The sequence below is a fragment of the Podarcis gaigeae genome, assembly GCF_964106915.1.
Source record: "Podarcis gaigeae genome assembly, chromosome: 12".
NCBI classification, from domain to species: Eukaryota; Metazoa; Chordata; class Lepidosauria; order Squamata; family Lacertidae; genus Podarcis; species Podarcis gaigeae.
In genome coordinates, this window is record NC_139688.1 from 56,865,808 (window position 1) to 56,890,663 (window position 24,856).

General features: G+C 42.7%; 1 protein-coding gene across 2 annotated transcripts in view; it reads right to left on the reverse strand.

Moving 5' to 3' along the window:
- The window catches only part of VPS41 (VPS41 subunit of HOPS complex), a 123,086-nt gene that overhangs the window by 60,429 nt on the left and 37,801 nt on the right, over positions 1-24,856 (reverse strand). For both annotated transcript variants that reach the window (XM_083706269.1, XM_083706270.1), the window contains exons 5-7: positions 13,869-13,943; positions 10,610-10,672; positions 8,673-8,738 (exon numbers count right to left, since the gene is read on the reverse strand). In XM_083706269.1, the coding sequence (XP_083562395.1) occupies positions 8,673-8,738; positions 10,610-10,672; positions 13,869-13,943 (204 nt within the window). The remainder of the gene's footprint in view (positions 1-8,672; positions 8,739-10,609; positions 10,673-13,868; positions 13,944-24,856) is intronic.

The window sequence follows — 24,856 nt, forward strand, 5'->3', positions numbered from 1 at the left end:
CATTTTAACTTCTCAATAATTTTAACACATTCTGATGGGCAGATCTGAAAGTTACATTTCACTCTATAAACCATAACCTATACAAATTCAAATGCCTTATGAAATTCAAAACAAATTCCAGACATGGACCCAGTTTCAGAATATCAAATGCCCCTATTTTGCATAACATAATAATGACAAACATCCAAAATAAAATACTAAATGAAAATAGATCCAATGTTTGTACTTGAGTTACTTCAAACTAATTTAAATTCAAAGTTCTGCCAAAGGGGCAAGTTGTCATCCAAAACCACAAATATTAATATTTGTAAAGTTCTGTTTGTTTATACTTTCTTCATTATTAAAGCACACATGTCAACAGGTACAGTTTTCCTTACTCTGTAGTAGTATTAACACAGTTTGATTCTCTTCAAAGACAGTGGAAATTAAAACACTGACTTGCATTGTAAGAGCTTGTATACAATTTACTTAGACATTTGTTTTAATTAGGAAATTAGTTTTATCTCAGGGCAGCTGCCATCAGCATGCACATCAGGCAACAATTTCAGAGATTCATAAAATTGAAGAATTGGAAGGGACAAAACAAACTGTTAACCCTAACAAACTGAAATTAAGCTACCAAATTGAGGTTGGCTGGTGGGTTCTTGGAAGAATAGATGGCAGTGACCTCTCCATTCAGCAACTAACATGCATATGTAGTTGTTAAGAGTGTATGCTCCTGATGCATCATATGCCCAAGGATTCTTCAACCAACAATGCACTGGCAGGGGAAAGTAGCTTCACAGCAGAATCTGCTCCCCTTCTGTGCCAGAATGTCTGGATCTCAGGTCAACTTGTGACCCTCTAGATGCTGCTCTTGATCGGCCCCAACTGGCACAACCAATGGACAGAGATGGTGTGACTTGGGAGTCTGGCAACAGGCCAGGGATTGCCCACCACTGACGCAACAGCATCAGTGCATCACGGATACCTGAAGCCTATGGGCTGCATGCTGTAAATCAAGAATTTTGGGATGGGAGGGGAGACTCTACAGAGCAACTGGTCACACAGCAACTACTGAAGATGCCCAACGCAGCTCCATGGTGTTCCACAACTTAAGGCATGGGTAGGCAAAGTAAGGCCTGGGGGCAGGATCTGGCCCAATCACCTTCTAAATCCGGCCCACTGATGGTCCAGGAATCAGTGTGTTTTTACATGAGTAGAATGTGTGCTTTTATTTAAAATGCATCTCTGGGTTATTTGTGGGGCATAGGAATTCATTCATTATTATTATTTTCAAAATATAGTCCAGCCCCCCACAAGGTCTGAGGGACAGTGGACCGACACCCTGCTGAAAAAAATTGCTGACCCCTGACTTAATGGCTGCCACAGAGAATGCCTTTTCCCAGGCCACCTTCTCAAACATCTTAGAATGATGGAAGAAGTAAGAGGACCCGCCCTCCTCTGCCAATCTTAACACCCAATGGGGTTTGTAGGGAAGGAGATGGTCTTCGATTTGGAGCCTGAGTCATTCTGGGCTTTGAACACTTTAACACGAGCACCTTGAACTGGGCCTGGAATTAAACCAGCAGCCAGCACAGCTGTTCTAAAACAGGGATTAGATGAGATCTAAACAGAACGCCAGCTATTAACCTGGCTGCTGCATTTTGGGCCACTTGAAGTTTCTAAGTCATCTTTAAGGGCACATTGCAGTACAGTACTCCAGTCTGGAAGCTACCAGAGCATGGAGTACAGTGGCCAAGTCGTTTCTGTCCAAAAGGGGTTGTAGCTGGTGAATCAGCAGTAGCTGGAAAAAGCACTCATCTCCACAGACATCACCTGAGCCTCCAATGGCAGCACTGAATCCAGGAGAATCGCCAAACCGCAAACCTGTTCCTTCCAGGGGAGGGCAAGACCATACAGGACAGGCTGTCTCTCCACCTCCTGGACATGAGAACTTGGGACTCTGTCTCTTTAGGACTGAGCTTCTGTTTATTGGCCCACTTCCAGTTCACCTCCACCTCCAAGCACTGCTCTGACACCTCAGCTACCACTCTTGATTCAGACAGAACAGAGAGACAGAGCTGGGTATCATTTTCATTACAGAGCCTTTGGTGAATGCTGAAGACACATCTCTTTACCCTGGCATTTTGCACCTGAAATGTATATTTTTAGGGGAGGGGGCAACCCTTATTTCTGTGGTTGTGAATTATTTTAAACCCTTTTAAACGTGTTGTTCTAATTGTTGTAACCCAGCCTGAGACCTTAGGGTGAAGAGTGGGTAATTAACAGCAAGAACAAGAAGTAGAAGTTGGTTAATTTATTTAGCTAATCTTCAACTCACCTACAGTATCGAATTGTCATTACCACTATACCGAGAGCAATTTAAACTCAATGAAAGCTAAGTACGGAGGGAGGAAAAGCTGTTTTCAAGAAAGGGTTGCTTCCCCCTCTTCTTGGCTGGAGAAAGTATTTTAGGGCTTTATTTCCCATAAATCCACATCCCAGCAGTCAGCATTCTCAGTACTTATATTTCAATAGCAGCTGTTGCAAAATCACTTCCTCGGCAATACGCTTCATTCGCCTATCTGTTTTCTGCTGGTAAATCTCTCTAATGCTTTGTTACAATACAGCTGCACTTAAGCTGCGCGTTCCGTCCGCTGCCGTATGTATAGCAGATCATTACATAGCCAGAATAATGTGAAACAAGTAAATCTGGACAGCAGCACAGCCAATGCTATGTTTTATCACCCTTTTCATCGCTCGCACCGGGAAGTGTGGACACTTTCCTCCTACTGTTATCCTTCGAGCATCTTGATTTGGGGCTTCATAAAGCAATGGTTTACCACCAGTGGGCAGGATTAAGTGGAATTCCCAGAAGAGGTTTAGGGGGCCACAGGGGGCATCCGTGGGGAGGAGAGGGAGCGAGTTCCGTTGCACGAGAGGACTTAGAATCATAAAACCACAGACTTGTGGAGTTGTAGTCCAACCTCCTGAAATGCATGAATCCAGCCCACAGCCACCCCTGGATGGGCTCCAACCAGCAACCTTCTGGTTAACAGCCAGATGCACTAACCCATTGCGCCACAGAATCTTGCATAGCCTACAGGGATCATGTATCAATTCTGTCATTTGTATTGATGCAAACGTATTTTGTACAGCTAACTATTTAGCTGTATCCCCAGTATATTTTATCTTATTGCTATGGCTATTGGCTAATGCAAATAAAGTTCCTATCTGTCTGTCTGTCTGTCTATCTACAGGGAACTCTGGTGTTCCTTAGAAGCCAATTAGATGGATTTTGCAATGAGATAAAACAAAACAAGCTTGTCACTATTAGCGCTAATTGTCTCTTAAATTGTGTATAGAAGAAAGTTAGGTTTGCTCCAGAATGAGCTTGAAGACGACGGAGGGCACTAGGTCTAGGATGATCTCCCCCATCCCCACAATTACTCTGTCATAACCAGGAGGAAGTTTCAGGGGACAGTATTAACGGGAAAAGTATTTCTCATTTCAGGGATGGAAAAAGAGGGGGCACGCAGGTATGCTGACTGTGGTGTTACCTCTTTTATTAACATTTCATCACTAAGAAAATAAAAAAATTCCTTCCAGTAGCACCTTAAAGACCAACTAAGTTAGTTCTAGGTATGAGCTTTCGTGTGCATGCACACTTCTTCAGATACCATCACTAAGAAAACGCTCTTCCCCTTAGATCTGTTTGCTGCTTAGTCCAAGAATGACCACTGCAAGGCGGGGCTTGTAAAGCAAATTTCAGTTACACTTGGAGAGACTTGGACAGCTGAGCACCAGCATTATGTTGAGGATCAGGCTGACAGTCTCTTTTGTACAGAGCAGCGGTGAATCAGAGTACGGGTAGTGTTTCAATCTAATGGAGCTTGTCAAACAATTAACACTAGTGCTAATTACATGTAATCCCTGTCTCCAGAGTGCTTAGAGGAATCCTTCAGTCATCTAAATTAGAAGTTCAATTTTGGAAACAACATCAATGGGATGAAATTTAAATTGATCGTTTCCCTCTCTCGGAACTAAAATTAGCAGAATTGTTACAGTTTAGAAAACGCTTTAAAAGCACAGTTCATTCCAAGATGGCAAATAGGTACATACCAAATGGCTGCATTTAAGCTATCAAGTCCCTATTGAATAAACTGAAGTAGATCATGAGCATCTTTTGGTGAGAACGGAGAGACGAGCCAGGAAGCTGCATTTAAGCACAGCTCCCTGTTACAGCTGAATCAGGAAATTATCGTTAATGGTTCCCAAGCAAACCAGGATAGGAAGCCATAGTTTAAGCTGGCTTCCAGATCCTGCCTTGCTTGGAAGCCAATAAGCATCGTTTTCCAGTTCAAATGCAATGGGGAGCCATGGTTAATTAAGGCCCCCCGCCCTTGCTCTAGCCTTCCCTGACCTATCACATGATTCTCTTTTTGCAAAAATGTTAGGATCCTGCTTGGAGAGAGAGACAGGTGTACTATTGAGAGGAGGAATCCAGTTCTAAATGGCTATTACCCCACCCACAATACTTCATATCGTCCAGAGCTCCTGGCAAGGAAAGATGCTCTGGTCTCTGGTTCAAATTATAAGACAGAGAAACCAAGAGGGAGGGAGCAAACGAGGTATAAGATGCAGCAGGGCGTATGGAAGGAGGAGATACCAGTTTCCTGTTTGGCTTCAGCACCACTCGCTAGGCTCAGTTTTTATATTGGTGGGGCAACAAGGGTTTTTTGCACCACTGGCTTTTGTGTTGTAAATATACACGGATATTGAGTCATGAAAACATTCTAATGGTCACCCATTTTAGACAGCAATTTCCAGCTAGAAGCTACTGAGGCAATAAAGGCGTACAGCGGTTTAAGGCAAATCGACCAATACCTGGACAGAGATTGCCTTGGTATTTACTCTTACTTCACTTAAATGGGACCTCTCAGTATTTACTGACTGACATTTTACAGCTTACAAAGCAATCTGCCTTTCTTGTCTGGTACTCTTCATCTACCAACGCAACACCAAACAGCTGACTATCCTGTTTCTAAAAATGGACTGTGCTGCAAACAGCATCCTGACAATTTAATAATTTGTCAGAGTGATCCAACCAGTTATTATGAAGCACATATTGTGGAGTTCAGAGGTAAAGGTCACCTACTTACTCACAAAGCAAAGATAAACCGGATTTGCTGACACTAAAAATCAAGGCAATTAAAAAAATAATAACCCAAGACAGTACTGGGCAGATTTTACAGCAAACATACAAATTCTATCATTATACTTGAAATTACAGCAGCTGAATTTTCAGAATATTTTTGTCTTGACCCAGCTTACTTGCTACCCAAGATTTCTACTTCTTTTGGCCAAAGAGGCCGATAAATATAGATGTGAGTCTTGTGATGCATCAAAAATGCAGGAATTTCAGCCACTGTGGAGGAGTCTATCTATCTGGTTGAGTTGGATCAGAAAGAACTTCAGCTCTTTCCTGCCCCTTTATAAATTCCAATATTTAGTCAGAAAATGCCAAGGACCACCACACGCTGGCAATTACTTATTTCAGGCTCCACAACTTGAGAGATCAAGATCAGCAGCAAATACGTGCATGTTCTTCAAAAACAAAGATTCCAAGCCAGTGAAGGGATGAAAGACATCAACTCCAATTATCAGCAGAACACCTCTCCAATTAATGTATTACCTTCAGCATTATAATTAACACGGGCAATGAGTAGTATATTAATTGAAAATTGACAATGCAAAGTCATAAACAAAATTTCATTTTCCTAGCAACAACCTATAGATGTATCATCTTCATTAATCATTTTCTTCTGTCAAGTGTTACCAATATTTCTTTATGACACTATGTTCGGGTTTAACCCCGTAAGTTTAAACTATTTAGAAGTATGGGTAGTGATCAACAGTTTATCTGGAAAGTTATATATCCTTTCATTTTCTTTTGGAATTTTTAAACCCCTAGATAATATTGGTGCGTTTGCACTCTCTAAGTTCCGGATTCATTTAAGCTCGCAGGTTGAAAAAATGTGGCAGCTCTTTGAGGGTTAACCAAAGAACACCTTTATTTCAGCTTTCCCACCTTCATTTAGCAAGCTTTCACCCTGTTATTTTTTAAGATTAGACCCTCTTTTAAAGGCAGAAGGTTATGGCCTACAATAGCACTATTTGTCTTTTCTTCTTGCCTCAGAGCTCCACCACCCTCCTGGGCTGGGGATGCCCTGTTATTTACAATGTATTATTATTGCAGGGTTGTCATCATCTGCCAAGTGCTCCATTCAAAACTTGCTGAACTTAATTGCAGTGTGAAATGGGCAAGAAGGGTTCTGTTAGTTAGTAACATACCCATCGGTCAAAGAAGATCACTGTTTCTGCTACACCTTTCAAGAGCATATATTGTTCGGTGCCACAAAAGCAACCAATATCAGGAAACAGTCGTTTTGGTCAAAGAGCAAGCATTGAGTTCAACATCTGATGATTAACAATATTCCTGTTTCAGTTGAATACTCTAACACAGCGCTTTCCGAACTTTTGATGTTGGTGACACACTTTTTAGACGTGCATCATTTCGCGACACAGTAATTCAGTTTTACTAGCAAACCGGAGGTTAAACTAACCCCTTTCCAGTCCCTGGAGGAGTGTGGGGAACATTTGCGGGACACACCTGCCCACTGCAGCCGACACACTAACAAAACTAATAATTAGACTGGCACTTTCGAGTGCTTAAAAGTGCTTTGTGTACAGTTTGGCAGAGTATCACTGAAACATCACAGCATGCTCTAACCAGACACTGAAAGCGGATACTAGCTTGCAGCAAAATAGTAGAATGTTAAAACCATAGAGTGGCAAGGATGAGAATTATTTGTCATTTTTTGGTCCCACCCTTCTTTCCATGAAGCTCAGGTAGGCGTAACTCATTTTATCATTGAAACAACCCTTTTGGTCTGAGAGTCAAAGGCTAAGAGCTAAAGGCGGCTTGGTTCAAAGTCCAAGCCCTCTTGATCACATCAGCAACACTCAAAACACTTTCACCATGCTTTCACAAGGCAAACTCTTGTACTTTTTTTAGTGTAACATTCCTATAATAAGTGGGCTAACCATTATTTCTGAAACCCAGAAATAACGCATCGCGTAATTACAGGCAAACTGTATACATCTTGTTACTGATCACTTTTCTAAAATCTTCTTATGACGTTAAATCTCACACACCCTGTTCAATGAACTCTGAACCCATTATAACATTTATACATTTAAAAGGCCAAGGACCAGTAAAAAGTAATCATGGTCACAATTTTCTGCAGCCCAGCACTCAATATATTTGCACTCATGGTGTTACAGCACAAATTAAAGTTTTAAGTTCAGTTTATTTTTAATAAATCATGGGATGCCATCCTAAGCAACACAACCTCCAGAAAACAAGCCTCCGTTAATTCTGGGCGACTTCATTCTGAGAAAATAGATCACAGCCCTATTATCGCCTTCAATATTTAGGGCTATGCTTCCTTAATTCGGAGGGATTTTTAAAATTTGGGAACTTTTGATGGGAAAATGACACCAGCTGTTGGAAAACTAAAAAAGCCTGCATTCCTTAATGTGAATTCTGTTTAAAATCAATTCAAATAACACATTTCCAAAAGCACACGCTATTCTCAGGTTTTGGAAAATACAAAGTATTTGTCCAGTTTCCACGTTCACTGAGCATGGTGAAAGTCTCAGCCCGGTTAAATGACACATAACACTCATCCAAACCATGACTTAGAGCAAATAAACAAAGGTGTGGACTGACAGCCACTGAACTTCTCCCATTCTGGCTGCCACTATGCTATCAGAGCTAACCCATCCTATGGCTCTGTGTTAGGTCCAACCCCATGCTCATGGCTCCTGTAAACTAAGAACTAACTTTGCAGTTCACGGTTTGTCAGGAGCTAAATGAACTATGAGCTTGGGTCAAATGCTTCAGAAATTGGCAGAGCAGGGCGGACATCCTTCCATGCCACCTCTCCCAGATTGCGGTGCTCTGAGGCAGATCCCGTTCCCTTTCTTAGAGAGAGATGGGGGAGCAGCATGAGGAACAGCAAAATAGTAAAAGTAAGAAAAGGATAGATCAGAGAAGTGTGCAAGGCCACCTCTTGCATCGACTCTGCTTCCGACTCTTCCATGTTTGGCAGTTAGGCAAACAGTAGTAGTTTTGCCAAGGGGGAAATAGATGCTGGTACCTGTGTTTTAAAGGTAAAGGTAAAGGTACCCCTGCCCGTACGGGCCAGTCCTGACAGACTCTGGGGTTGTGCGCCCATCTCACTTAAGAGGCCAGGGGCCAGCGCTGTCCGGAGACACTTCCGGGTCACGTGGCCAGCGTGACATCGCTGCTCTGGCGAGCCAGAGCCGCACACGGAAACGCCGTTTACCTTCCCGCTGGTAAGCGGTCCCTATTTATCTACTTGCACCCGGAGGTGCTTTCGAACTGCTAGGTTGGCAGGCGCTGGGACCGAACGACGGGAGCGCACCCCGCCGCAGGGATTCGAACCTGTGTTTTATCTCCCCATAATTTTCCTTTGAAAGCATCCCTGAATTACCTGATTGGGGGGGGGGACAAACCCCAGGGAAATATGTGCACATGTTCCTTTAGAACTTTAACTTTGCCTGTCGAGAACGGACACAGTATTATGAAATGAGAAACTTACTTTGTTCCCGCCAGTTACAAACTGCTTGCAGTGTGATCTCACAAACTGAGGGTGAACAGCGACAATCTGAACATAAAGAAGGAAAACTATGTGTTATTATCGATATCGTTCTTGTGTGGTTTTATGAACTGCAGAATTATTTAGGTATTATTAGTATTATGATTAAAATTCATTAAATTTCTATATTGCCCTTCATCCAAGGATCACAGGGCAGTTTACAATCTAAAAAAACAAAGATACATTATCATAACAAAGAAAAACAATACTCCCCAACGCATATTTTAACATAGATTGTTTAATAAATCGAAGGCCTGGCTATAGAAAAATGTTTTTGGCCGGCGCCGAAAGATATGTAATGAAGGTGCCAAGCGAGCCACCCTGGGGAGAACACCCCACAAGCAAGTAGCCACCACAGAAAAGACCCTACAATTATTCTGGTACAGAGTCCATGACCCTACTTACTATAAGGCGTGTTCTCCAATAAATGAGAGCACGTGTTGCGGTGTGGGCCATTGGGCCAGACCTCTTGTTGCCAGCCAGGTTAATAGTTGTTGCCTGGCATTGTGATTGGATAACCGGGTTGCTGGGGCAAATTGTATGTTGCAAATTGGGTGGGTGGGACCATAGTCTTTAAATATTGGTGCACTCTGGTTTCTCTTTCTCTTTGCAGAGTGCATCGGATCACCCGCCCGCCCGCCCTCTTTTCCGGTTGACCTTGCTTTGCCTGTCATGGGGTCGTCTGCCTTGGCGCAGGGGCCTAGTAGGAATTTTGCCATTTGGTGATTGGCTGTGCCATTTGGTTTTTGCCTACTATTCAGCAATTCGTCACAACTTGTAAGGTTGCGGTTAGGCATTGGTTATAATATGCTGGTGGTGGAGGGGTCAGGATAGGCTGTGCCTGCCCCTCCTATTGTGCTGAAGGGAATTCCGTTAAAGGAATCCTGGGGCTTGCCACGATTTTGTCCAATCCCTGTCATGGGAATCCTTGTCATAGGACTAGGGCCGGCAAGCTTTCGGGGAGCTGCTGGGGTGAGCGGTGTGGGTCCGACGCTTAGCTCAAATGACCCCCAAGTTTGACTTTCCCTTCTACTGGCTACCGATCGGACCTCGGGATGTCAGTTCTGTCCCAGGCGGGTGGGGGGGCAGATAGTCATAACCAATGTCTAAACAACCACTCACTGATTTTGTATTTTAATAAAGTTGTGGCCAAAATAGTGCCCAAAAAACCTAAACTAAATTACGTGTTATGTGTGAAGTTATTTGAGGGGTGGCCTGGGGACCTACACACGCAACCCCACATGCTATCTTAAATCAAATTCTACACCCATCAGCTAGTTTGCTTTTGCAGAACCATCACATATTGTTGGCTTGTGATTTGCTTCTCATGGTTGCTTTCTTTGGCTTGTCTACCGAGCATGTTTCTGAAACATTCCACATTATTTTGGGGCGGGAAGAAGTAGTAACTGGCCAGGAAAGCCCTTGCAGGAGGAGTCGCCAGCATGGTGCCTGCGGGTGAAGAGATGCCTTTGAGGCACCTTTTCAAGGCGCAGATTATTCTATTGGATCTGACTTTGACCCACATCCCTTGGAGAGGAAACATTTGTGTGCATTTGTGCTCTGCCCTTCTGCTTTTCTGTGGGGCAGGTTGATCTGGGGGGCGGTGGGGATAGGTGAGCAGAGGAGGATGGAACCCACAGCACTCCCTCTGAATTCCAAATGTGCCCATGGACCTAAAAAGCAAGCACAAAGAGGACAAATCCCTCTGCTTTGCAGAGGAATCATGGAGGAACACCATCATTGTCCATACCAAAACTTTTGAATGAAATCTATGATATATTCATGTTCTTTTTCTTTTCTTTTTTGGAGAAAAGAAATGGTCATGGCTATTTGCTGAATGCAACAATAGTACATTTGTTAAGACTTAACTAAGCTCTTACTTTAATAGGGCAATCAAATGTTTCATGGAATTCTTCCCCTGTGTACAATCCAAACACCTGCACCTGAAATTAAAGGATATGCTTTTAAAACCATATTAAAATGTCTATTATTTATCCCACTTCAAAAGTCAAAAGGTGAATATAAATGGCAACAGAAAATACATCATAGTTTGGTTTTAAAAAACAAAACAAAACAAAAATAAATATATTTGCAGCACACTGTAATAGTTTAAAATTATCCAAAGCTTTCCTTGATTCCATTAAAGTATTTAATGGAAACACGAAAGTGCTTCTATGCAATTAAGCTGCTAGAACCACCAGAAGGACAAAGGACTCTCCGTGCTTTATGCCAAACACTTTTATTGAATTGATAACCACCTGACTAAAACAGAAAATATTTTCCATTTCTACAATAAATAGAACATAAATGGAAACCTTCTATTATCTCAGAGGCTCTGCTTTTCTACCATTATACATATTTTCATTATGTTTTAAAATGCAGCTTCAAGGGTACTAAATGCTAACAGATTTACTTTGTGGAATACTCCCAGTTACATTTCAGTCATATCATCATATCATATATTTGTCCCTAATAACTGCCAGGCAAAGCTTTTAAATGTTGAGATAATACAGTGGTGAATATCTGAATGACAGGCCCCCAAATGCATAGTAAGAAATGTGCTGTAAAAGAAACTACCCCTTTTCGCAACACCTCCTGTTTTCCCAGTTACTAATTCAGGAGGATAAAACGTTGAATTAGGATTGGTGGGGCAGTTGCAATCCCATCTCAATCCAAGGGCGCTCAGTCTTGGACAAATCACTATCCCTTAGCCTAATCTATTTCACAGGATGGCTGAAAGAATAAAAGGAGGGAAACAAACACCCTACCATTCCGCCAAAGGGTTTAGAACACTGTGGAAACTGGAAAATGTGAAAAGGCATTCATATGTTCCTGTATGCATAGCAGGAATAATACAGTGCAGAAAGACTCGTGGGTCTTTGTGCAAAAATACCCACAATCATATCCAAGTTCTGAAACCTCAGTTGGTCCCAAATGCTGCAACTACACTATAGACAATTTTGTGGAGTACATTAAAAGGTAAAGAAAGGGACCCCTGACCATTAGGTCCAGTCGTGGCCGACTCTGGGGTTGCGGCGCTCATCTCGCTTTATTGGCCGAGGGAGCCGGCGTACAGCTTCCAGGTCATGTGGCCAGCATGACTAAGCTGCTTCTGGCAAACCAGAGCAACGCACGAAAACACCGTTTACCTTCCCGCCGGAGCGGTACCTATTTATCTACTTGCACTTTGACGTGCTTTTGAACTGCTAGGTTGGCAGGAGCAGGGACTGAGCAACGGGAGCTCACCCCCTCGCAGGGATTTGAACCACCGACCTTCTAATCGGCAAGTCCTAGGCTCTGTGGTTTAACCCACAGCACCACCCGGGTCCCTGTGGAGTATATTATTCTACTGCAATTCCATCTGCACTGGCTTTCCATTTATATCCAAGCACGTTACCTTTAACACTGCCAGCAGCTTGGTGCCAAATTATCTCCTCCCACAAGTGCCTGCCTGTTCACTCAGATATTCTGGACTTTGGGGTCACTTTGCAAGGCTCCCCTGGGCAAGGCTCCAGGGGAGTCCAGGCCTGCTGAGTTCAGCCTGACCCTTTCAGCTATGGCCTTTGGATGCTACACCAAAACACTTTTAATTCTGCGGGCTTGTGGTATGGCTGGCTCCTAAATCTGTAGTGTTCTTTCATACCTTTTGCTCTTAGCTTCTTGTCTGATTGTTCGTAAAAATACACTGCTAGTCAACTTGAGCGTCTCAGTGTGGTTGGACAGGTGAGCTATTACTACCAAAACTAAATGAATAAACTTGGAGAACTGAAATGTAAGGCACTTGGAACCCCTGCCTGTACCTTCCAAGCATGTGTTGAGCCTTCAGTGTGCAAATGCACAGCCAGTCTCAAGTGCAAAAAAAAATATTTTTTAATCTAAATACATCAAATCACACCAAAACTTTACTTCTTGAATATATAAGCACATCACTTTTGATTATCGTACACAATTATTGGCTTCTGTCTTATCTTGCCAAGACAATTGCATTACTCTTAAGAGCCTCTCGCACTGGTTATAAAATTCTACAACCTCTTTTACCAGCAATAGTATCTCAATTATTGTGCCAATTATTGTAACATCAAGATTTCTTCGGAGGACAACACACTACGAACCGTAAACTTATTTATGGCATTTATTCACTCACTAAAAGCACAGATTAAACGAGTTTACTACTTTTTGCTCCTGTGGGAAGAAAAATATATATACTTCAGTATTTATTTTAGTTTACTGTTCCTAAAAATCCTGCCTAAGAATGTGATTAGTAACAAATAGTGTTCTATCCAGTTAAGTGAGATGGATCTTGGGGAATGGCGTTAACACACTGTGCCTACTAGTGGCATTATTCCCAGAAAAAAGCATCCTGAATAGGTTACGATTTGGAATTTTATTATCACAACCAATATTAGCAAAGACTGCCATGGTCTTAAAAGCAAACAAATGAACAAAGACATTCTAATAAGTGGGGAAATCGATCATCAAAATCACTAAAATGTCACAGCTCTTAACATTCTAGGAAAACAATGCTAATTGTTAGCTGTGCGGTACACAAAATGATGTATGTCTCCAGTCGAGGAAGAAGGTGCCACATTTTTAAGGAAACTGTACATGTATTATATGTATTGATTTCACATTTGTTTAAAGGAGCAACTGCAAGGCACTATATTCCTCTGATAAACTATGACTGCTTATCAAAAGATTTCAGAGGAAACAATCATAAGGTGCTTTTTAAAAAAACAACCAGAACCAAAACCACCAGCCCAAAGAAATCTTGCCCACAAAAATCCAATTTTGTGGATTTATAGCAGAGAAGCATTAAGCTACTGTCTTGCAGGAACATCAGACTAGTCAGTGAAGTATAACTGGCACAGTAGTAATGATTACCGTGACAAGTCCCTGTGCCACGGCTGTTAATCAGTTTAATACCAGTAACATTATTGACATTTCTTGTAATTACTTTTCCTTAGGCACATTTGGGCCAAATATATTTGACTTTAATTATGAGGGGGTTTTTGTAAGTGAGTCAGGTACTAAAACACAAGATCCAGGTGCTGTTGTTATAGGATTTTGCCATACAGAGATCTCTTGAGGACTTGGAAAGTGGTACATCACCATTTCATGCTAAATGAGGGAAAGTCATACCTTGCCATCTTCAGAGCAAACACCCATGTGCTCTCCACTTTCATCCAGGCTAATTTGATTTATCTTAACTGGACTCTGTTAAAAGTTTGGAGAGAGAGGGAGAGAGAGGGAGAGAGGGAGAGAGGGAGAGAGAGAGAACATTTTAGAATGCACAATGCAGAAGAAGCAAGTTGCTTCCATCTCACACCCAATACAAAAACCAGGTGTGCAGTACCAACAACCCACCAAATTAAATGCTGCCCACTAGTCATACGTAGTGGCTCATCAGAAGCTCAACCTGGTTTTGCTGCCTGCCTGGGACTGCTAACAAAAAGAAGAACAATGTGTGTGCGCAGCTCCTGTGGAGGCTGCCACAGATAACTAGTATTGCTGCTGTTTGGCAGTAGTGTTCAGACTTACTATCCTCCCAGAATGTTTTCCCTATTGGCATAATTTAGACAATAAAATCATAAAAGAGAGGAGGGGGGAATCCATAAAACATTGTTAATCCAAACATATTTCAAACACATAAAACATATAAAAGACTCAGTAGCCACCATTAAGTAAAATTATGTAGTTTTAAATTTGACTTTAAAAATCTCCGCTAAATATCGCGAAACAATCTCATTAGTTTTGGGTACATCATTCCTATTCATTTGTCCAGGGCACATTACAAAGAATTCTGGGGCATATTATAATAGATTATCTACTCAAGTCAATTTAGATCCAACTGTTTCTCCTGATGGAGCCCAGGGTGGCAAACACATCAATTATTATTGTTATTGTTGTTGTTGTTGTTGTTATTTCATCTTTGGCACTGCACGTTACAATAGAAAACTGGCAGTAGTGGGCAAGGCTGTCTGCCATTTCTTGTCTTCTCACAGAAGTATCCCTGATATGCTTCTAAGGATTCCATGGAATGCCAATTTTCAAACAGCCCAAGAAAGCAAGGAGAGCGGTGTCCCAGAAGTCAGGTGCGCAAACAGGTCTACTCATCAAACAGGTTACTAACCTGTGACATTAATTGGAGTGGGAAGAATAGACTTCCATAAGCCTTCTATTCCTGGTCACAAAAAGCTGGTGACCAGAAGAGTAGTTATTTGCAAGCCTGCCCAAAGTCTTTATGGTGCTAATATGTCACAGACTATAGCCTAAGTTTCTAGGGAGCTTGATAATATGGAATATTTTCTGTTGGTGGCAGCCATCACTACACTGAAGAGCTGTGAAGGGTTATGTCTCTCCCATTACACCTTGCTGACCTGAAGATGTTTAGCTGTTCCTGGCAAGTGAACAGCAATTACCGTCATCATTGCATCACGGTGAGTCAGGTCTAGCAATTAATCAGGTGCTCATTTGAATTCAGAAAATGGTTGGGGAAATCTTGCCGGTTTGTGCCTCCATTACAACTGCTCACATGAGCAGATTTGTGGATGGCTGAGACACAAGATCTACCCACCTTAGAAGAATGGCAGATGAAGATGATCGACTACATGGGACTGGCAGAAATGACCAGCAGAATCCGAGACCAGGGAAGAGAGACGGCGGAAGAAGATTGGAAGAAATTTAAGGACTATCTTGGGAAATATTGCAAAATTAATGAATGTTAAAATGACGTTGGTTTGGAAAATTAAGGGGTTTTTCAGCTGTAATGATTAAGTAAAAAGAAAAGAAGGGTTGAAAATTAAATGAAAATTAAGGGATAGGATTTGCTGAATTAACAATTCGAAATTGGAATACAAAAAGGGGAGGTATGAGGAGGTCGGGGAAGTAAGTTATAAGAAAATAAGGGAATGAAACTTGTTTTTAAATAGTTTTTAATTTTGTACTTTGTTTATTTTTATATATTTGTTATTTTTTGTGTTTGTGTTCTGCCTTTATTATTTTTTTTTATGTATAATCTCTGAAATCTCAAGAAATATCTTTTTTTTAAAAAAAAAGATTTGTGGATGGCTGAACGTCACTCTAGCCAAAGCAGCTCCCACTTACATGAGCAGGCAGGTCCGAAAGTACGATTACTCACAGTAGTGTTCAGAGGATTCAGATTTTGCGCTGCAGCAATGTGAATATTACATTATAGCAAGGATGAAGTATAAAAGCAATGAACAATAAGACTGGAAATTAGCTGAGTAAGTTCCCTCTCTAAAGAACTTTAGGAGTCAGATGATTAACTTGAGGACAAAAATCAGGTTTTCATGAAGAAAGTCTTGAAAGTTGTGTCAGTGAGGAATAAACGTCCCTCACTGAATTCCCATTAGCTGCAGTTTTATTTCTGAGGGAGACCTGTTTGGGATTCTGGACAATATAAGTTTGACTGTTCAAAAGAAATCAATATCGTCAGGCTGACACTATTAGAACAAAAATGTAACTTTAATAGGAGGGAGAAAGTTCAGGAGAAATGGTTTGTGCGTTTGGCAGGGGAGGAGGCCAGTAAGTATCTGATAAGAAAAGCTTTCTACAAAACCCTAAATTTGAAGAAAAGCTTCCACTTGCAAAATACAGCCTGTGTGATAATCAATTACCTAATGTAAAATGCTTGAAATAAATACACTTAGTATGGATTATGTCAGCTCTTCAATTAGGAATAAATTCATGGCCATTCAAAGAGCCTCTTTTAACTGTGTGGCAACTTCTTTTCCCTAGATGCTCATCATCATCCCACCTCATAGTGTCAGTCCCTCAACGGTGAACCTGAGAAATCAATCTGCTAATGTATAATTTGTAAAGCTGCTCTGACTAACAAATGGATAATTGATTCTTTCACAAATGCTGCATCCCCGTGGATGGGAGGCAGAATGAATAACAAACATTAGGGCTGGATTTGACTCCATTTCTGGGAGAGAGGCAATATTTGCGAGCTGGAATTCTAAAGGTTTTAAAAATTTGACTGTGTGACTTCATGCCTTTTAGCCATGGTTAACAAGCATGCAGCACACAGATTAGGGGTGTGAAAAGCAGACTGGTGCTCAATTGCAATTATGGCAAACCACATTTCATGACAGGAGGGACCTGCTGACTCACCCACTAGAAAAGAAATCTCAGCTAATCCCATCACAGCCTGGGCACAACATTTTATCATATATGCAAATGTATCTAAAAACAGTAATTGATCCCAAAGATTTTCCTCAAAACAAAGTGGTCAATGTGATGATCGGAAAGTCAACAGCTTTGATCATTCATCTACCATGGGGGCACAGTCCATGACTTTGGATATATTACCAGCCAGAGGGGGAAAAACAACCAGCGTGTTTAATCTGCAATAGATCGGACGTCATAATAATAATAATAATAATAATAATAATAATAATAATAATAATTAATAATACCTCACTCATCTGCTGGCTGGGTTTCCCCAGCCACTCTGGGTGGCTCCCAACAGAATTAAAAGCACAACACAACATCAAACATTAAAAACTTCCCTAAACAGGGCTGCCTTCAGATGTCTTCTAAAAGCCAGATAGTTGTTTATTTCCTTGACATTTGATGGGAGGGCGTTCCACAGGAAGGGGGCCACTACTTATAAACCATGGGGTATGACGACTGTAAATAAACTGTAACAACTGTTCAGAAAGTATGCCTTCTTTAAAGAAGTCTAAATAAAGTACATCACTAGATTTCAACCATTTTGGGGGGGGGGGGGAGGATAAAGAGTCAGTATAGTATAGTCCTTAAGAGTGTCAGGACCTGAGAGTAAAAGGTAAAGGTGACCCCTGACCATTAGGTCCAGTCGTGGCCGACTCTGGGCTTGCGGCGCTCATCTCACTTTAATGGCCGAGGGAGCCGGCGTACAGCTTCCGGGTCATGTGGTCAGCAGGACTAAGCCACTTCTGGCGAACCAGAGCAGCGCACGGAAACGCCGTTTACCTTCCCGCCGGAGTGGTACCTATTTATCTACTTGCACTTTGACGTGCTTTTGAACTGCTAGGTTGGCAGGAGCAGGGACCGAGCAACGGGAGCTCACCCTGTCGCGAGGATTCAAACCGCCGTCCTTCTGATCAGCAAGTCCTAGGCTCTGTAGTTTAACCAACAGCGCAACTCACGTCCCAGGACCTGAGAGACCAGGGTTTAAATCCCCACTCAGTCATGAAGATGCTTTGTGACCTTGGGTCATTCAGAGCCTCTCAGTCTTACCTACCTCACAGGGTTGTTGTGGAGATTAAATGAGGAGAACCATGTTTGTCACCTTGAGCTCCTTGGAGAAAATGTGGGATAAATGCAATAAATGAGTAACAGGAGATGTTTATGTAAAAATTGGGAGTAAAAAGAGGCAAAGTGCCCATTTGCAACACTTTTCAGCTTGCTCTAGTAAAAATGGGTTTGTTTGAAATTTGGCACATTTATAGACCTCATCAGGCAGATGAAGTTTTAAGGTTCAATCAACAGGTGTCATTTTTATATGCTGTAGAAATTTGAGGCTTATAACAGCAGATTTTTAAAGTCTTGTAAGTTCCCCCTTAATACATACAAGACTTTCTATATATATTTTTTAAAAAACACTGTAATGATAAGCACCATTTGAAAAGTTACCGTATTTTTCGCCCTATAAGACGCACTTTTCCCCCTCCAAAAATGAAGGGGAAATGTGTGTGCGTCTATGGAGCGAATGCAGGCTCCTTGGCTTCAGCAATAGCAACGCGAAGCCTCCAAAGCCTGCGCTCGGGAGGCTTCGCGTTGCTTCCGCTGAAGCCAGGAGAGTCTGCTCTTTGAGGCAGCGCTTCCCCCATCGCCCGCCCCAGAGGATGGGGGGCAGCAGAAAGGCGTGCGCCGCCTTCCCGCTACTCTCCAACCCGGCTTCGAGGCTGGCGGTGAGGAAAGCAGCGCTCCCCCCATCGCCAGCCCCAGAGGACGCCTTCCCGCTACTCTCCAACCCTCCTGTGAGCTTTTGTGGGAGATGAGGGAATTCCCCCGCCTCCCGCAAAAGCAGGCAAAAGCCATGCGCTCTTTAAAGGGGCTCCGCGGCTTCTGCTGGCTTTTCTACTGGGGGGGGTGGGGAATTCCCCCACCTCCTAGAAAAGCCCGCTGGAGCCGCGCACCCTTTAAAGAGCGCACCGCTCTTGAGGGCTTTCCTAGAGGAAGGAGAAGGGACTGACTGGCCGTTTCAGTCCCTTCTCCCTCCTGGTCGAAAAGCCCGCAGGAGTCACGCTGGGCTCCTGTGGGCTTTTGCGGGAGGTGGGGGAATTCCGCCACCTCCCACAAAAGCAGGGAGAAGGTCTTGGAGTAGCGCACAGGCTGCTCCCAGAACTGTGGGGGGAATCATATTTTTTTACTTGATTTCCCCCCCCCCCTGAAAACTAGGTGCGTCCTATGGGCCGGTGCGTCCTATAGGGCGAAAAATACGGTACGTATCCCCTTTTCCCTCGCACCATGGTAAACCATGCCTCTTCCTAGGCTGATGGTACCTCCAGCATATGCAAAGTTCAGAACAACAGTTTTCATTCATATGCAAATGTGATAGTCAATTAACTGACTGATCCCAACATGATTCACCAAGGCCGCAGGCAGGCAAGTAAACCTGCCTAGGATGACCCTGAACATTAGCTGGTGGCGGTCCTACTTTATTCCTAGCTTCAAAATCAGGTGACTTGAACCAGCTGTTTTAATTTCTGATGCATAAAATAGCTCTATGTCTTCATTTCTTTATTTCTTAAAGTTGGAATGGGACCACACAAAAGCTTCCAAGCCCACTTATACTTTTCAGTGCAATGAGGGACATGCCGTCCCCAGGGTTGTAATTAAAGGCCAGTTCTTAGATGGTAGAGCAAGAAAATCATACACAGACTATTTCTACATTTGATGTCTTTTTAAAGGAATTGCCACCACAAATTTTCTTTGAATTATTTAGCATTCTATCAGGAATGCAATAATGAGCAATCATATACCCTGTCATGGCTTTTAAAACGAATAAGGTTCAACTTCCTGGTAGAGGTAAAGCTGTTAGCTATACAAAGTTCATTATCAACAATTATCTTAACACCCATTGGGAATAAAGGATTGTCATACTCGTGTGCTTTGTTCACCATGTTATTTCTCTGACATGTCATTTTGTATTCTTAAAAATTCATGTCTGGCTTTCTATTTAAATAGCAACAAAGGGCTGCAAGTCCACCATTAACGTCACCTTATTTAACAAGTGCTGTCCTATTTTAATTTCATTGCTTCTGACTTTCGAACAAGAAAAACATCTCAATGTAAACAACATTCTATTAATGAAAGAACTCTGAATAATTCTAAGTGGTTGTGTTTGGCATATGAGCACACAAGCCATCCCGTTAATAGTACACAGCCTTTTCTCTCTCTAACCTTTCCCTCAAGTGATTTATGAGATCCTGAATGGAACTGGAGTCACCTACATGCCTTATTATTTTTGCCACCAATTCTGAAAAGCTCCAAATCTGAATTCAAAGCTATTTCCCCCTGTATAGGCCAGCAGCACAGTAACAAAAACATGACAATCTGCTGTTTCTTTTGTTCTTGGAGCACTTGGGTGTATCGTAAGACATCCCGATGTTTTCTGAGCGGACTGGGAGTTGCTGCAGAGTGGCCCTCACCATCTCTCCAGAAACATCAAAAAATGTTTGTTGTTGTTGTTTAGTCATTTAGTCGTGTCCGACTCTTTGTGACCCCATGGACCAGAGCACGCCAGGCACTCCTGTTTTCCACTGCCTCCCGCAGTTTAGTCAAACTCATGTTTGTAGCTTCGAGAACACTGTCCCACCATCTCGTCCTGTCGTCCCCTTCTCCTTGTGCCCTCCATCTTTCCCAACATCAGGGTCTTTTCCAGGGAGTCTTCTCTTCTCATGAGGTGGCCAAAGTATTGGAGCCTCAGCTTCACGACCTGTCCTTCCAGTGAGCACTCAGGGTTGATTTCCTTCAGTATGGAGAGGTTTGATCTTCTTGCAGTCCATGGGACTCTCAAGAGTCTCCTCCAGCACCATATTTCAAAAGCATCAATTCTTTGGAGACCAGCCTTCTTTATGGTCCAACTCTCACTTCCATACATCACTACTGGGAAAACCATAGCTTTTACTATACGGACCTTTGTTGGCAAGGTGATTGTTATTCTAAAGCAGCAATGCTGCAGCAAGCAAAGGCTCTAGCAGCTCAGTCAGCTGCTAGTGGCTGCAAAGCCAAACAGGAAGTTTGTGACTGTTGCCATGGAAACAAAGGGGCAGTCCATTCTCCTTATTGAGCACAGGATATGAGCTCAGTGTGTGTCATATGACCTGTACAGGATGTACATGGGTGGAGTTTGTAGTTTCTCTCTGTTTGTTGAAGAGAGCAGACATCTTTTACTGTATGGCTGCTAAAGACAGGAATAAAAGCATGTAGTTACATTTCTGTCTGTGTCTGATTCCCCTCCCTGGGGATGAGCAGGGAGGAGGAGAAGCAGTTGGTGTGTTTTTCTCACAGCCTGAGGAAAATCGCCGGAACGGACCTCGTGTGTTTTTTCCTGCCGGGAGTCGCCGGAGGGAGGTCAAAGGAATTCAGCCGGTGCCTGTATAGATAGGCACATACCTCTGACCGGGCCAGAATTCCAACAGTGATGTCTCTACTTTTTTAAAAAATGTAGGCCAAGATAAAAGAGCTCTTTCCCATTCCCATTCCTGGGAGCGCCAACTCCTACGTACAGCCAATGGCATAATTCCATGTTGGGCAACATGGTGCTTCTCAAATATTGCGGATTACAACTCTCATCACACCTGACTTTCTGGGGGTGATGGGATTTGGAGCCCAACAACATCTGAGGGGCACCATAGTGGCTACTCCCAAAATAATGCTTTGGCACTGGGAAACCTAAAGAGCTAATAGGCAAAGCAAAAGGACACTGCTGAGTTATTGACAGCTGCGAAACCCCTCAAAACATTATGTTTCCTATGGCCCTTTTTTTTAGACAAAGAAATCTTGTAGGCAAACATATATTGGATCACAAACAGAGATTCCTTAGGGTATCGTATGTTAGAGAGTAGTTGACTGTTCGAGGATGAATTATAAAAAACTTGGAATTAAAATGGATATACTTTTATCTTTACTCCTCATAAGGTTTGAGAACTTGCAACTTTTAAACAACTACCACTTCCCTGTCTCTTTCTCACAGGAAAAATGGTGGGCGCAAGCAGAAAATGAAGCTTAGGGGAAAGGGGAAAAGCCAAGGGAATCAGCAGTATGCTAGCTTCTTAGGAGCCAATCCTTTCCAAATCCCCCAATACTTTTAAAAGGTTGTTGGGATTTAGCAAACGCACATCTATCTAATAAGCTTCCTGTCTCTTAAAGAGTTTGGCACAGCGTAGTCTTTTAACTCTGCTGAGCTCCTACAACAGGGAACATACCAAAGGTTATATGCCAAAGCAAGGAGGTGACTTCATGCAAGTAGTCCAGGGGTTCAGCAATCAGTTTGCTTATCACAACACGACGGGCTGCCCTGCAAGATCTTGCAAGTGTCACCAGACAAGGCCGGCCCACCCATGCGGCAAGGGGAGGCGACTGCCTCAAGCGGCAGGATGCACAGCTGCAGTGGATCAGGCCTCCAAAGATTGCTGCTGCCGCCACCACATTCCTCCCCCCTCCTCCTGCCGTTCCTGATGCATATCTTTTATTCCTCCGCTATTTCTGAGGCAGGTCTTCACTCACTCCTTCTTCCCTGGCAATCTGCATAAAGCTGTGATCGCGCAAACAAAATCTACGTGAGTTGCGGTGCCACTGTACTTCGCGTCTGTGTATGTGAACAACCCGTTTCAAAGGGAGGGGATTTGTCCTATTGATTTCAATGAGACTTCAATTCAACTAACATTTCTTGAATTGCATCCACAGAGTTAATAAGCAGAGTACCCTGACAGATTATTTTCAAAATTGCGTAAACATTCAATTCTGCGGTCTAGTTGGAGTTTCGCTGCTTTGTCTTCTGTGCTACTGACAAAGACAACTGAAATGATGCCGTTAGAGTAATAAACAGAAACATTTACACGGCCTGTCAAAACATGTGAAGTGATAAAGACTAAGGCATATGAAAGTGCAACCCGAAGTAAAATATTTCTCCATCTTAAATCAATAGAAGTAAACTTCCTTGTTATGTGGGGGCAGGGGGGAGCAAAGCATCATTTTTCTGAAAGCAATTAACTGGGTTCTTTATCATTCACCGTAATAACACCAACAGAGTCATTATAAGGCTTGCTTCCCTGTCAAATGTAAAACGGTATCAGGCCTGTTTACAAAATGCGTCACCCATCAAATGTGCATGGGATTGAGGAAGATGAACTTGTGAGAAAGGAGATTGAAAATGGGTTGAAGCAGGGCAAAGTGTGGCAGTGGGTGGAAGGGTGGTTTAAAAGGACTTTCAAAGCATGACACGCTTTGTGGATAATCCCATCAAGGTAATAAGAAGCCTCAGATCAACCTCAATAGTTCCTGTAGCATGAAATCCTTAAAAAGGTAAAGGACCCCTGACCGTTAAGTCCAGTCGCGAACGACTCTGGGGTTGTGGCGCTCATCTCGCTTTACTGGCCAAGGGAGCCGACGTTTGTCCACAGACAGTTTTTCCGTGTCATGTGACCAGCATGACTAAGCTGCTTCTGGCAAAACCAGAACAGTGCATGGAAATGCTGTTTACCTTCCCACAGGAGAAGTACCTATTTATCTACTTGCACTTTAACATGCTTTCAAACTGCTAGGTTGGCAGGAGCTGGGACTAAGCAACAGGAGCTCACCCCGTTGCGGGGATTTGAACCGCCGACCTTCTGATCGGCAAGCCCAAGGCTCAGTGGTTTACACCACAGCGCCACCTGCTTACCTGCAGATGCTCTCCAAGGCTTCAAGAGGAGGACACTCCCAGGCCTACCTGAAGACACCAGAGATTGACTCTGGGACCTCCAGTGCTGAAGCAGACACTCTGCCGCCCAGCAATGGTCCTCCCTCCCAGAATGGGATTGGACAAATTTGTGGAGGCTATGTCTGTCGTGACCCAAAAATGAAACCTCCATAGCTAGAGACAGGACACTTCCGGCAGGAGATGCTTTGCGCACAGACCGTGAGAGGGCCGCAGCTTTTCTGTCTTGCTCACAGAAGCATCAAGCTGCCCACTTTGAGACACAGCATGCTGGGCTTAAGCGGACCTTTGGTGTGATCCTGCAGGGGACTTTCGATGTTCTTAAACACTGAAACTTTAATATGGCTCTAAGTGCTACAAAGACCTCTGGGTTTTCAAGGTTGCAAAGAGGCAACCTGACTACTTTTAACTTTTTCTGCCATTCTGATTAAACAAAAAAATTTCGAATTCTCCAAGCCATCAAATATTTAAAAATAGCCCTTGAAGGAGTGTGCAAACACATGTTAAAAAATTCCACAGCAAGGGGGTGGTTCTTAAATATTTCATGCTATTTTCTTAATTCCCCCCATTTGAGAAAGGCCTCAGAAGAACAACATGCTGAAAAGATTTCAATTTCTTTCCACCCAAAGAACGCTTCAAAACATTATGTATTTAAATTTGTTTTCCACACTCATGCATCACCACTAAACCATTAAATATTAAAAAAACAACCCTGCTTATAAAGCAGTCTGCATTTTCTCCTCTCCAAGGGAAGTGCAACACTTTTGTTGGCACAAGCCATTTCTTGTTACTGTACTTGCTCTAAATATGTATTTATTAAAAACACCAGGCAACAGGGCATGAATTCTCTCTACCCCGCCCCTTCTGAAAGCATTTTTTTGATTTGTTACTTAGCTAAATGTGTTTGTACAGCTCTCACATCTACAACGCTTTAATCTACAAGGATGTCAGTCGCGGCAATAATTATATTAATAAATTGTAGACCATCTTAAGAAAAGATGAAGAGGCATTTGGAATTAATATGCTGTAAATCGCTTCCGCACCTTCCTTTGTCAGTGGAGTTAGCCAGGCTTTTCTTCTCCATTGCCTTTAAGTCATAATTTTCAACTCATTTGACACATTTCATCTCACTCAAAGCACTGAACCCTAATACAAGAGAACACCAGTATGTCAAATGCTCAGGATCCAAGAA